Here is a 14205-nt window from a genome sequence, read left to right as displayed (position 1 = left end):
CAGAATGGCTGACTTATGAGAGTATCTGATACTCACAAAGCGTCAGGTCTGAGTAGAAGGCTGATTAGGTAATTTCTCAAATCCCTTTCATTATATTTATGGCCTTTTAAATAAATTTACCTGTGACATATTTCAGTAATTACCTTCTAGAGATTCAGAGCTTTTGTAGACTTTTCAAAAGTATTGGTCATCTGTATAATGTGGCTCTTTAAAATAGCTAAGTGATAAAGTGAAACAAATATTTTCATGTACCTGGAAATCTATATTTAATGGCATGCATTAGTGACTAGTTTATAAGTTTGGTGGACTTTAGAGATACAAGATGCATACATCTTTACACAGGCAGCTTTTATTTGCAAATGGAGTAATATTGAATTGTTCTTGATTGAAGCTGGTCTTTGTTATTGGTTAAGATAAATTTTATGAAAAGGAGTGATTGGTTGGTTCGTTCGGTTTTTTTATTTTATTTCTTAAAGTATCCCAAAGTGGGTATTTTTGGAGATGCATCACTAGAGGAGTTTTGGAAGGTCTTTCTACGTTATATGAAGTGTTTCTGCAGGCATTTCTCAGAATCCAAAATATTTCTCAGAATTATTTTTTTTTCTTAGATAATTAAGTATTAAAAAATATGCAAGAACTTTGTTGGCTGCTCTGTAGGTAAAACAGTATCCTTTTTATAAGTTTTTTTTGTTCGTAATTGATGAGCAATAGAGTACAAATGTCAGTCCATGTATTTCTAGATATTGAGTAAAATCTGTTGTGTCAAATACTCTATTCTGCCATCTAAGCAGATAGCTATCAATGCAGAAATACAGATGAAAAAGCACGGTAAATGCGATGTGGTTCATAGAATAAATGTGATTTCCAGTTTTGCAGTCCATATGAGAGCAATACGCTTCAAGCTTTAACAGTACATGTTTTCAAAGGATTTTAATGACAAAGTAGTAGCTATTCCAAGTATTGAAAAATTTTGTCTTTTAGTTTACTATATTGAAGCTGAAAAATTTGTTCTGTGATTTGTGCTGATTGCCATATTTGTGCTTCCAGTATTCTCCCTATTCTACTTAGTAACTACCTGAAAAATCAGTATTATTTCATCAGTGCCATAGTGTTTATGGATGTAAAATCATGTTAATGTTTCTCAGAAAACTCATAAGCCTGTGTCATGTTGGTAATGCCAAATGCTTCATTTCTTAAAAAAGTGGTAAGTATTTTGACTACATACAAACTATACTTTACATCTCACAGGTCCTGATATCTTGCTGCTTTGTTTTGTATCACTTCCCTGAGGTTTCCCTGTTCTTCAAAGAGCAGAGACCAAGTGTCAAAACTAATAGGGCATGAGTCTGTTTCTCTTTCGCATATAGGAGTGGTAGCTGACTAGCGGTGCTACTTCAAAAGTGTATGAAGGCAAGAGAACTGCCTAGAGAATGCAGTATGCCTCTTTTTTCTATTTGCTTTCAGGTGGAGATGGAGATACCTAACTCTCTTTCATTCTTCACAGGGTTACACATCGTTCTGGAATGATTGCATCTCCTCAGGATTGCGTGGCTGTATGTTAATCGAATTGGCATTGCGAGGGCGACTTCAGCTAGAGGCTTGTGGAATGAGGCGCAAAAGTCTACTAACAAGAAAGGTAAGTGGAAGAAAATAGTCACATTTACTTTTGTATCATGCTCTAGGCAATACAGTAGCTGTAAATTACAACTGGTTGCAAGAAAGACACTCTTTTTTTTTCCCTTACAAGAGGGTGGGGATTCGGAGTAGTGACCCAAGTTAGATGCACAGAGTTAAGTATTTAAAGGGTGAGCTGAAGTACCTTGGAAAATCTGCTGTACTTATTCTCTGCTCCTGTTTTCTCTCTTGAGGTGTTCCTGGCTGTTGGGAACCTTGCACAAACAGTTGGCAGGGGCTCTGGCCAGGGTGCGGTGGCAGCGGTTACTGTTGGGAGCCAGTAGCACCAGTTATAATTGGCTGAAGGAACTGGCTGTTGCAATGTTGGTGAGATGCGGGCTGGGGCTGCAAGGAAAGGCTAACTGACAGCCCGCCAGATGCGTCCTGCAAGCAATTCTGGTGCACACAGTCTTGCAATTCGTGCTTGCAGTGCATGGGAAGGAAGATCCCTGTACCTTGGGCTCCCAGAACATAAAATTGTATCTAGTTTAGGCCTGTGACTGGTGTGTTAATTTTGTTGTACTTGCTGACCTTTAAGATGGGCGAATTTTTAAGGTCCTTTATTGAATTAGGCTGGAGATTTGAGACCTTAATTTATTACTTTTGTCGCTGGATTTTTCCATAGTGCAAAATGTGTGTTTGGAGAATTTTTACTTCATTAGCATTAGAGGATACTTGTAAAATCAGCTTATTGAAAACGTTGTCAAATGTTGTCTATCCACCACAAATAAATTCTCTTTTATGGCACGTTTCCCTGTCAATATTATCTTTTGCTGAATTTTTTTAAAGCATAGCTTACAAATTCCCCAGCCTTTTCCTGGCTTCCTTCTCTCCTGAAGAATTGAACCTCTGTTCAGACAAACAGCACCTACTTCTTTTAGCTTCATTTAAGCATATTCAGCATTGATTAGTTTGCACACCATTTTTTTTCTCTAAAGCTTTTGGCTCCTTAGATATTCAGGAATGTTCTCTAGCAGTTACTTTCATTCTGTGCAAACCTTGTCATCTGTATCTGCCTGAAATTTTAATCATGGGTTTTTTAGGAAAACGGAAAAATAGCCTGTGGATATCTTCAGTAAAGAGTAAAACCAAAATTATTGTCGTCTTTTGTGGGTTTTTTGTTTTGTTAAATTTTATCATATTATTTGGGGGGGGGGGGGGGGGGAGAGTGTTGGCCTGTTTGTTTCTTCTTCCCCTTTCCCCCACTTTGTTCAAGGTGATCTAATAGCTACCCAGTATTAAAGGGTTTGTTCTTTCTGATGTTGTAAAGCAATCAAGAGATTTCTTTTTGAAGGCAGGAGAGTTCTATGAAGAAGGCTTTAATTTAAAACTCAAATGAGGATTGGTTTCTGCTTAAGTAATTTCTTGCAGATAAAACCCCTAACTGCTGGTATATATGAGACAACTTCTCTCCCTGCACCACCTCTCTTAATTTAGAAATCATTCTCATGAATGGCTTATGTTGTTTTGTTCCTTATTTGAAGTTTTGCATTAACACCGAATCTCAGTCTTGTTTCTAGATTTAAGTGTCTCAACTCTACCAAGCATTCTCCTTGTCCCCCTTTTGCAGGCTTTGCTCCCGTTGCTCTCAGCTTTCGCTGTATTAAATACTGCGTTTAGTGACTGGAGTGAGCTGTCTAGTTGTATCCAAGGTTGTGATTCAGGGGCAATACCATTTTCTATAGCTTCTGCCTCTCAGGCTAGCCATTCTTCCTCCTCACCCCAAGTCCATCCTCACACTTTGTGGCAAGGTAAAACCTCCTTAGAACTCAAAGCTTTGATTTGCGAATCAAAATCCTGTATCTTCAAGCTATGGCCTGACAGGAGAAGTTTAGGCTGCAGTCACTTTAGCCTACGTTGCCACTGAGAAGTGTAGTCCTGTCTCTGCAAAGAGGCTTGTTGGAGTCCCTCTTGGGTTGTTGCTGGCATTTGTGCAGCCATGTCAGGTAACACCTCTGGCTGAGAACAAGAACTAATTCACTTCTTTGGCCAGTTTAGTTTTTACTTGAATCGCTTCCTTGATCTTGTCATCAGATGCAGCACAAGTGAGACTGCTGGCACAACCAGTAAGATGAAAAGAATAAGAGGGTAGAACTAGTTCTTTAAGCAGCGGTATGATATGGATTTATAACCAGCTAACTATGGCCTTGGTATACAACTGACTTAAAAGATTACTAGCTACAATGATTTCCACTTCAAGCCTTAAAGCAGTTGGGTCAAGATGTATTAAATCCATGCTTGAGTGCTACAGAGAGACAGAGACTGAGAAACTAGCAGACAAGGACTTGATGGACATCAGTGAAACTTTGAAAAGTCAATGTGACATTTTATGTTGCAACATCCTCGTAAATTTGGCTTGAGAGTATGTAATTATTGCATCATTTTGGGGTTCTGTGTACTGCTATCAATTTAGAAATGAATGCTGAGGCTTACATATAAATAAAATAATTTCTAAGACTAGTTTATTGAAGATAGAAAATGGTACTCTATGCTGCCATGCAACCTCAGAAAGCAAACCAATTCATTAGAGTTCTTAAAAGAAAGTCCAACAAATCCTTGGCAGACTAACGTTAAGTATTTAATATGAGTATTCTGAGTGATTCATGCATGAGTGAATTTTTGTATTAAAAGTAAATAATGAAGTTTACTTCAAAATCAGAGGTGCATAATCTTTAGCATTGTTTAATTGCAGAGCTGCGTTGTGGAAAATGCAAATTAAATATTCTGTGTAATTGAAATTTCCTCACCAGTTAGATGCAAGGCAAATCTAGTACCTGATAAATTACTGAAAAATTGGAATAAAGAAAGATTTTTTTTTTTTTTTTTTTTTTTTTTTTTTTTTTTTTGCAGTAAGGCTAAGGACCATCATCTCTGAAGGACCAGGATCTTAGCTTCTTAGTGTCATGGTGCATTGCATTCAGGCTAGCTTCTTACACTTCTTTGCAGTGGTAGAAAAAATTATCTTAACCCCAAATAAGCAAGGAAAGCTGTTTTCTAAACTTAAATTCTTTTAAGTCTATGATATAAGGATTTTTTTTTTTTAATCTCTTTGGTGATGTTTGGGTTTTTTTGTTTTTGTTTTGGGTCTTTTTTTTTTCTTTGCCTAATAAAACAGGTCAAAAAGATGACTTCACATCTTACCTGTTAAAGTGAGATGGTGAGTAGTAGGTTACCAACTGCAGCGATCGAGTGTAACTAAGGTTACTGTGAAATTAATCATATGAGATGCTTTAAAGAAACTAAAATACCATTGCAACTGATTTCAGTGTCATCTAAAGACACTATGCAAATGTATTCTACTCCTCTGTTGTTTTTAGTAAGGATTATTAGAACTACAGAATGGAACTAAACTTAGGATGTATTTCAATAGGACACTTAAAGCTTTTCCAGGACACCATTTGCACTACTGTGAAGCTTTATGAGACATAAGAGCTTTCACTTGCCATTTCTTTTGTATATGTGGAATTATATTGGTGTGTTAGGTTTTCCATCAATTGCCAGTTATCATTTTACCTGATACTTATAAAGTGCTAATTTGTAAAACTTTAAATTGCCACATTTAATTGTTATTTTCATAACTAGCTTTGAAACAGTAGTCATTCTTGTTTTCCTAAAGAAAGAGAGGGTTTATTGTTGTTATTTTGTTTTTATTCGAACATATTGACTTGGGCTAGTTTAATCTGTATGTTTTCATTTGGTGCTCTTGTTTTTGTAACCGGAAAAATGGGATTTTTACCTGGACAGGTTGGATGGATGGGCTGAGGCCAATGGGATGAGGTTCAACAAGGCCAAGTGCCGGGTCCTGCACTTGGGTCACAACAACCCCATGCAGCACTACAGGCTTGGGGAAGAGAGGCTGGAAAGCTGCCCAGCAGAAAAGGACCTGGGGGTGTTGGTCAACAGCAGCTGAATATGAGCCAGCAGTGTGCCCGGGTGGCCAAAAAGGCCAATAACATCCTGGCTTGTATCAGGAACAGTGTGGCCAGCAGGATTGCAGCAGTGATCATGCCCCTGTACTTGACACTGGTGAGACCACGGCTTGAGTGCTGCATCCAGTTTTGGGCTCCTCACTGCAAGAAAGACATTGAGGTGCTGGAGCGTGTCCAGAGAAGGGCAATGAAGCTGGTGAGGGGTCTGGAGCACAAGTCTTATGAGGAGTGGCTGAAGGACCTGGGGTTGTTTAGCCTGGAGAAAAGGAGGCTGAGGGGAGACCTTATCGCTCTCTACAACTACCTGAAAGGAGGTTGTAGCGAGGTTGGAGTCAGTCTCTTCTCCCAAGTCACAGGCGATAGGACAAGAGGAAACAGCCTCCAGTTGCACCAGGGGAGGTTTAGGATGGATATTAGGAAAAATTTCTTCACCAAAGGGTTATCAAGCATTGGAACAGTCTGCTCAGAGAAGTGGTGGAGTCACCATCCCTGGAGGCATTTTAAAGATGTGATGTGGTGCTGAAGTATCACTATATGAAAGAAGAAAACCAGTTTTCCTGCTTTTTCATTTTGTAATTTTTTTCTCAGTTTCACATGGCCTCATTGTTTAACTGTAGTATTTTGAATAAATTGACTTGAAGCCGTAAAATAGACTACCATCAGAGAGTAATTGAACGCTGTAGTGTACTTTGTTTTGGTGAGGAAGTGAAGGACCTTGCTGGGTTAATGGATTATCTTTCTTAAAAAATTAGAAATTAAGTATGTTATTAATACTGTAGTTTTAGTTAGTCAATGTTAATTTAAGTTATAGATAACCTGAGACTTAACAAAGCTTTGTAATTAAAATCGTAATAGGGTTGTGGTTTTTTTTTTTTACAATTATGTATTTTTTTAAGCTTGCATATACCTAGAGATGGTCTCTTATTTTTTTAAAATGTCCTTAGTTTTGATAACAGGTAGATTTTTCCATTTTCTTATTAGTGGATGTTTATGCTGTATGAAGTAAGTCAAAATACTGACTGTGTTTTATTCTGTCCTAGGTGATTTGCAAGTCAGATGCTCCTACAGGGGATGTTCTGCTTGATGAAGCTCTGAAACACATAAAAGAGACCCAACCTCCTGAAACAGTACAAAATTGGATTGAACTGCTTAGTGGTAAGCCTTGGACGTAATGTATTTGCTTTTTTTTCCGCAATAAAGCTAATCATCTGGCATCACTAGAGATTATACTGTAAAGTTTTTGGAGAGAAAGTATGCAAAAAAGTTAATTAGTCTGTCCTATAGGCTAGTCTCTTGTTGATTGTAGCCTTTAATCAAATACAAGTAACTGTTGCTTTTGATTTAACTTGATACGGAAAGGATCTAGATGGAAGTGTCAGAGGACATCTCAGCTCTGTGGAAGAAGCGCATTCCCCTGACTCTGAAGTAAATCAGGACTGCACCCTGGAGATCTAACTGCCTTCTCTGCAATTGGAAGTGAGAGTTGGTGGAAGTTTGGAGTATAGGCGTATGGATTCAGTATTGGGATCTTTTGATAAAGAGATAAGGAGTTCACCGCTTAGATGAACGAATTGAGGCTGATTTGTCCATTAATCATAAAGAAACAACAAACAGTCAGTTCTAGAACCGTTCTGTTTTTCCATTAAGTGGAGAAATGTAATAAATATTTTCAGATACTAGATATTTCTTGTTCAAAACAAAGTCTTCAAGATGAGTACTTTGCACACAGCTCTTCCTGTAAAGCTAGTGAGTTGTTGCCCAAAAAAATGAAATGTCAATTAAATTCCATCTTTACAATTGCAGTTAACATTTTTCTTATACCTTGCCAGCAATTGTATCCTCAGAATGCATCAATTTAAGTTAACAATGACAGCCTATTAACATGTGCTTTTATTGTTTTGTTGGGTTGTTTTTTTTTCTGTAGCCAGAATTCATCACCAGGGTTTGGTTTGTCTGTTTTTACAAAACATATAAAATGCAGCTTGCTTGGAGTAGATCAAAGCAGTTCTTCAGTTGTGCAAACAGCGCAGGAAGAACCCTGCTGTTTTGTCAAGAAGGTGACTCTGGGGGGTAGAGCGTAATGAGACTTGAAGTTGTCTATCTAAACCTATTTGTTACTTGTAAAAACCGATGAGTAAAAGTTTCAAAATGAACTTAAAGGAAAACAAGGCAGCAGAGAAAGGTGGAGAGATTCTGCTCTTCTCACTCGTCTGGTGCCACCTTAAACAGCCTTCCTTGCACATGAGTTCATGTCACTGCCCTTGCCATCTGTCCCCTCCTGCTCCTTGGCTTTCAGGCAGGGGGGGAACAAAGCAGCCCTTGCTGCTGCATGGCCTGGCAGGGCAGTTCTTGCTCAGCTCTCCTTCTTTTTTACAGCCTGCGAAAACAATGCATTTTTCTTGTCCCAAATATGTAATGCGTGCTGACATTTCACCTTCTCTCCCAGGGCAGAGCACATCAAGTTAGTACTGATTCAAAAAAGGTCAACTAATGAATGAACAATGTTATAGGTTTTATATGAGCTAATTTAAGGTTTTCCTGACTTTGCTGAGCTTTGGCTCAGGGAAGATAGTCGTCATCAGTGCTGTGGCTAAGACTTGGATCAATCATTTTTACTTACATATGGTTATTAATTACTAGTTCTTGGATGGCATTAGGGTTCTTGGGATTTTCCGTGGTTTAGAGGACTGCCCTTTGAAGAAAAATATTTTGAGGTTTTTTTCTGATAAACTCTTAGAATTTTGCATTAGGGCCTGATCTTGGATATCTGTAATTATCAGTGACATGAAGGATGCTGCTTGAAGTTACAGTATGCATGAGTTCAAAGCCATCATGGAAGTATTCATACGGATGTGTAACCTGATGTTTGCCAGGCTGATGTGGTTTATAAGATAGCCTGTAAGGGAAGCAGGTGTAGAGAATACAGAGGTTTGGATCAAAATGGCAGGTCTTCTGTAGATGTAACAAACACTTGTCTGTCTTTGGACAAGCAAATTTTGTGCAATTGAGGAGATTGGTCACAAGGTGTCACCACAGCACTGATTTTTATTACTATATAGCCACATCCACCTAACAAATGTAGAAAAATCTAGGAAATAGCCTTTGCCCTGTGAAATGCTGTAAGGAAATGACTTTTTTTTTTTTTGTGTGTGTGATAGTTTCATTTGCGGTCAAGCTGGGGAATTGCATTCGATGAGGTGTGGGACCTGTAGGGACTTGTGTAGTTCAGGCCTGGGTGAGTTCTGTGCCTTTCACGATGCAGTTGTGTGTCACCTCATTTGTTTACTTAACTTGGCTGTTACTTGAATACAGTGTCACGCTCTGTCACAATGGGAGAAACTTTAGGGTTATCTGTGAGTTTTTATTATTATTGTATGTTAACCAATGAATTTTTAAAAAGCTTTCTGAAGTAGAAACAGATTGATACAGAAATTCGCGTATCATTTATAGAAAAACTCTCTCTCTTCCCTCACCTCTTATATAAAAGAGTCTGTGCATTTTAAGCAGGGGATTTTAAAAGTTATGATAAATACTTAGGTAGGCTGGAACTAAAATTTTTAAGCAAATATGCATTTCTCGGTGCTTAACAATTTTTACTCTATTGGTAGCTGTTGATGCTGATTTTGTGCTTTTTAAAATCACTCCTCTATGCACACACAGACATGCATTCTGAAGGGCCAGATTCTCCTGCCTCAACAAAAAGCATTACAAATAATTTTTATAGAAACATTAAAGCCCCTACCGGACATGTGGTCATGTGTACACACACAGTCCCACACTAGGATAGTGCATGGTCACTGTTTCACCTGGTGGGGGCAGGAAGGGAGAGAAGAATGAAAACCTGAAGAAACAGAGAAATGCACAGGGTAGGTGTGCCTGTCCCTGTGGCAGAAAGAGAGGCAATGACAGTTCTTCCAGTCTCTGAAATGGTAAAAGGCTGGAAGCAGATAAATGCATGAGATTGGAGGAGGTGCCTATTTTTATTATTAAAAGTAAACTTTTCTCATGACTGGTTTTTGTGAGGTTTTTTTCTTCAGTAAAAGACTGCTTATTTGTCATATCTTTAATCAAGACGTGGCTTAGCTAGCATTTTGTCCAAACTTTAAATGTACACTGAAGCTCCTCCAAGGAGGCTTTCACAGTCTCTGTCTGCGTCTGGATAGGTCAGAGATCAGAGAAATGCTGACATTAGAACAATACGTTAGTGTAATAGTCAGCTATGTGAATTTGACAGTTCATTCTGCACCACAGGGTGGGAAAAAAAAATCACTGTAATAGTACAACTTAAACTTTGCCTGACTGTTCGTTTTTTTGCTTGTTTTTTTAGGTGAAACTTGGAACCCATTGAAGTTGCACTACCAACTACGAAATGTCCGTGAACGGTTAGCTAAAAATCTAGTGGAAAAAGGTGTACTGACAACAGAGAAACAGAACTTCCTTCTTTTTGACATGACTACGCACCCTCTCACCAACAACAATATCAAACAGCGCCTCATCAAGAAGGTTCAAGAAGCAGTTCTTGACAAATGGGTGAATGACCCTCACCGCATGGACAAGCGCTTGCTGGCACTTGTTTATTTAGCCCATGCTTCAGATGTTCTGGAGAACGCTTTTGCCCCACTTCTGGATGAGCAGTATGATTTAGCCACAAAGAGAGTGCGGCAGCTTCTGGATTTAGACCCTGAGGTTGAATGTATGAAAGCCAACACGAGTGAGGTTCTGTGGGCTGTTGTAGCAGCTTTCACAAAATAACTGCATTCAGACTGAAGTGTTCTCTCTTCTTTCATGTAAACCAGTTGTTTCTCTTCTATTGACTATTCATGTTTTCTGTAATTTGTACCTTCTCACATGATGAATCGGCTCTTGTTTAATGGGAATTATAAGTGGTGTATTCCCTCCTTCTCTGTGTATCTGTATACAGGATTCTGCTGGTACAAGAGACCTTCCTGTTTAAAAACAACAGAAAAAGGTTTTACTGCCATATTGGCATTCCATTTCCTATTCAGTTTGAGTTATCTGAAATACTTTGTTTAATCTATTTTTCATCTTACTGTTATTGAAGTGGTTTAACGTGGAAAGCGCCTCAAGGAGGAAATGTGCATGCAGTTGGACCACTGGTCTCAGCTGACACAGATGTGTGCATGCACCAATACTTCTGCAGTACAATTCGTAACAGATTAAAAAGGGCCTTTTTAAATCACCAAAGCTCAATGTTGAAGTGTCTGTCAGGACATTTTATACACAGATGTTATTTCAATTATATCTAACAAAATTCCTTTAAAAGCAGAAATGCCATTAAGCAGTTTTGTCAATAGTTCCTGTAAAATGCCCCATAAATTTTACTTTCCGTGCAAGTCTCTTGTGTACTTACATTTTCATTAGAAAGATAGCTGAGTCATAAGGCTAGTATAGAAAGGTCCAGTTGTTTCATAAACCAGTTTTGGGATGGGATACATTCCATTATATTGTATATATAGTTCAAATTGTATATTAACAACTGCCCCATCTGAGTATTTTGCAAGATCTACTTAGTTGTACACCTGGTGCCCCTTATTTGCTGCCAGCCATTGCCATTTGATGGAAGGAGCGACCTCCTGCCAAGAGCATGTCTGTGAAAGCTGTTTGTTTCCAGTGTCTACAGTTTGCCATCCAGGTATTCTCAGTCTATGCATTGCCTTTGATAATTAGTGTACCGAAAGAGACCGCTTTCTATCATTGTTTGTACGTCTGCCCTCCGGCCCCATGTGGAAGAGGCTCGTGACCAGTACAATTCTGGAGTGCGGTTTTTAATTTTGTACACAAATTAATGTTTGTCTCTTAAACCTCATAACCTATTTTACACTTTAAAAACAGAAAGACGGTCCTAGGAGGTGTTGCATGTAAATGGTTAGCAAGTAATGACTACAGTTCAGATGACTAAGATTTCTCTAATGGGATGCTCTGCTTTTTTTTTTTTTTTATATACAATGCTGCTGATTAGCACACTATTGTAAAAAAAATATAAAACTTTGGCTTTTTAAAATGATTGCCTCTGCCACTGCTTGTTATGTCCCATTTGTTATACAGTGTAAATATTACGCATTGAAAAAATTAAGCATTGATTTATATATTTTTTTCTCCATAACAATACAGATTTATAGTGGGGCTTACAGGTGTTTAGAAACTTTTTTGGTTAATATTCAGAGCAAGAATACTAGATGGTGTATAACTGTAGAGTTGAAATTTAAGGGATCCCTTAATCTGTATACTAGCTTTTTACCTACAGTAAATAAACTATGATCTTGAAAGTGCCTGAAACAGAGCAAGCATGTCATTTTTATTTTTTTTGTTGCTAATTAGAAAGGTTTTATTTCTTAACTGAAAGCTTTAGTTAATATCCTTCTTATTAGAAAGGGAGAGTTTATATTGAGTACAAACTGACCGGATCAGCAGTGTCGCTCAGATCTGCAGGGTTCATGGCTGAGACCGAGTTGGCTTGTGAGCATGTGGCCGTGCCTGCCATGGGCAGACCTCTTCTGTCTTGAGCACAACTATACAGCCTCATCTGTGACTGGACTTCCAATTTTGCACTTGGTTTTCTGTCACTTAGATTCTTAAGTAGTTGACTTTAAAATACAACTTAAATTCATCATACCTATATAACCTTTTTTTAATAAAGGGTTTTTAAAATACGGTCCTTAACATTTAATGGCACACTGTTCTTTCAGTTCTTAAATGCTGTTTCTTTAGAAAAATGAAATTAATAGTATATTGTGAGATACTTCAAACTCTGGTTTACAAATAAAAAGACAGTGTTATCTCAGTTTTAAGATGCTGTGTTTAAAACTTTGAGGAGCTTGGGCATGAACTTTAGACATTTTCTTTTAAACATTTCAAAACGTGATTGCTTTAGGTGGAGGGAAAATGAAAGTTGCCGTGTTGCTCTCACATTTGACAGCTTATAGAATACTTTCTGTACTCGATAGTATATGCTAACTCACTGCTTTCATTGTCTCTCACTCCTGTGGTCTGTTTTCTCATTTTCTCTTGCTCTTTTGAGAGGTGAGAAAAGTAATTAGGTGAAAAAGCCAGAAAAATAGTGGTGTACTCAGGAGCAGGTTAAGTGCACAAAACTTTGAAAGTCTAAGCTACTTGAGACGTGTTAGACTGGAAGTATCTTTCATAGTCTCTTGTGTCCTCTTATCCTTCATTCTGTGAGTATTTTCTGTGTTCCTGTGGGTTTTGTGGTAGGTTGTGGAGGATATTGGGGTTTTGTCACCATTACAGCCAACGTGGTTTAAAAGAAGTCACTGTTTAATCCCTTCCAGAAAGAGGTTGGGTTTTTTCTTTTTTTTTTTTCCCCTCCATCCTTTTTTTTTTTTTTTTTTTCTCTCACATAGGAGATAACGGCCTACACTATTTATCAGCTTTAGTTTGCTTACAGACAGAAGCTCTGTCTGTGACGGGGAGAGTTTGTACCTGGTGCATCAGAGAACTTTGGTTTAAGTAATGAAGCTTTTGTGAAGAGTGACGGTGTCTTTTGCTAGGCTACCTGGTGTAAGCCTGGGTGGCAGGGGAAACAGATGAGCTTTTGGAGTCCTGAGTCCTGTGTTGTGCTTTAAAAAACCCAAAGCCTCATGAGTACTACCAGGCCTTATGTCTAACGAGGAAGGTAAGTTTGGTAGGGACTGATTTAGCAAACATCCTTGCCTTCGTGGCTATCTCAGGTTCTAATAAAATGGTTGAAGATGGGAGACTGCTTTGTTCTGTTGAGATTCAGGTGCTCTTCTTCCTGTTGGCTGCTGCTGCAGCTCACGGAGACCTGGAGACCTGGGGTTAAGACACTTGGCTGGTCCGAGTCCTCAGCTCTCAGTGACTGCTTAGAGCGAAGACTGCTCTCCATAGCCTGAACTTGAACGTGGACCTCAAGGGGGAACATAAATCATTGAGGGACAACATTCTTATAAAATGAACTTTCAAGTTAATGTCAAAAGCAGAATTTTCAAAGTTAAATCCCAAACAGTACATCCGCATAGTTTTACAGTCCTTGAGATTTACATCCTCCTCTCCTGTGCTTCCAGAGATGAAGTTACAGTGCTCCTATATGGGATGCTGGTGAAACCTGTGTGCTATATGTGATACTTTTGAGGTGAAAATTGCATAAATTGGCCATGAAAGGCTGGTGACTGAGTGCTCACGTGTTCATGCCCATCTCTCCTACAAAGTGAAGATATGTATTGACTAATGTGTTCTCTGTGAACTGGACTGAGTCTGTACTGAAACAAAATAAAGCACCCTTTCAAGCTATGAGCTGCAAGTGGTTACTGCGTGTGACATGCATGCAATACCTAAAGAAAAATTTATTTTTTCTTTTTCATTTGCTAAGTCATTTCCAGTTTTTCATGAGGCTCTAGCCTTCACCAGTTTGGAAAATGGACCTTCAAGATTTCCATCAAAGCCTCCATTCTGCCTCAGCTGGGCTTCAGGCACTTCAGGTAGTCGAAGTCTGTTAGGTCCCAGTTTTCCCTAATGTCCATCTACCTTTCTGTGTGGAAGGGGGTTTCCAGCTTCAGAGAAGTACAAATTTCTTGGGGAAAAAAAAAAAAAAAGTAACTCATTTATT

At 38.5% G+C, this 14205-nt stretch overlaps 1 protein-coding gene across 1 annotated transcript in view; it reads left to right on the top strand.

The window, feature by feature from the left end:
- GOLPH3 (golgi phosphoprotein 3) overlaps positions 1-13887 on the top strand; it is a 31137-nt gene extending 17250 nt beyond the window's left edge. The window contains exons 2-4 of the mRNA XM_074166213.1: positions 1505-1636; positions 6644-6758; positions 9931-13887. Coding sequence (XP_074022314.1) covers positions 1505-1636; positions 6644-6758; positions 9931-10355 — 672 coding nt within the window. The 3' untranslated portion in view covers positions 10356-13887. The remainder of the gene's footprint in view (positions 1-1504; positions 1637-6643; positions 6759-9930) is intronic.
- Positions 13888-14205: the final 318 nt, after the last annotated feature.

The sequence above is a fragment of the Numenius arquata genome, chromosome Z, assembly GCF_964106895.1.
Source record: "Numenius arquata chromosome Z, bNumArq3.hap1.1, whole genome shotgun sequence".
Lineage (NCBI taxonomy): Eukaryota > Metazoa > Chordata > Aves > Charadriiformes > Scolopacidae > Numenius > Numenius arquata.
The sequence above is the reverse complement of the archived record's forward strand: the minus strand, read 5'-3'. Positions and strand labels throughout refer to the sequence as shown.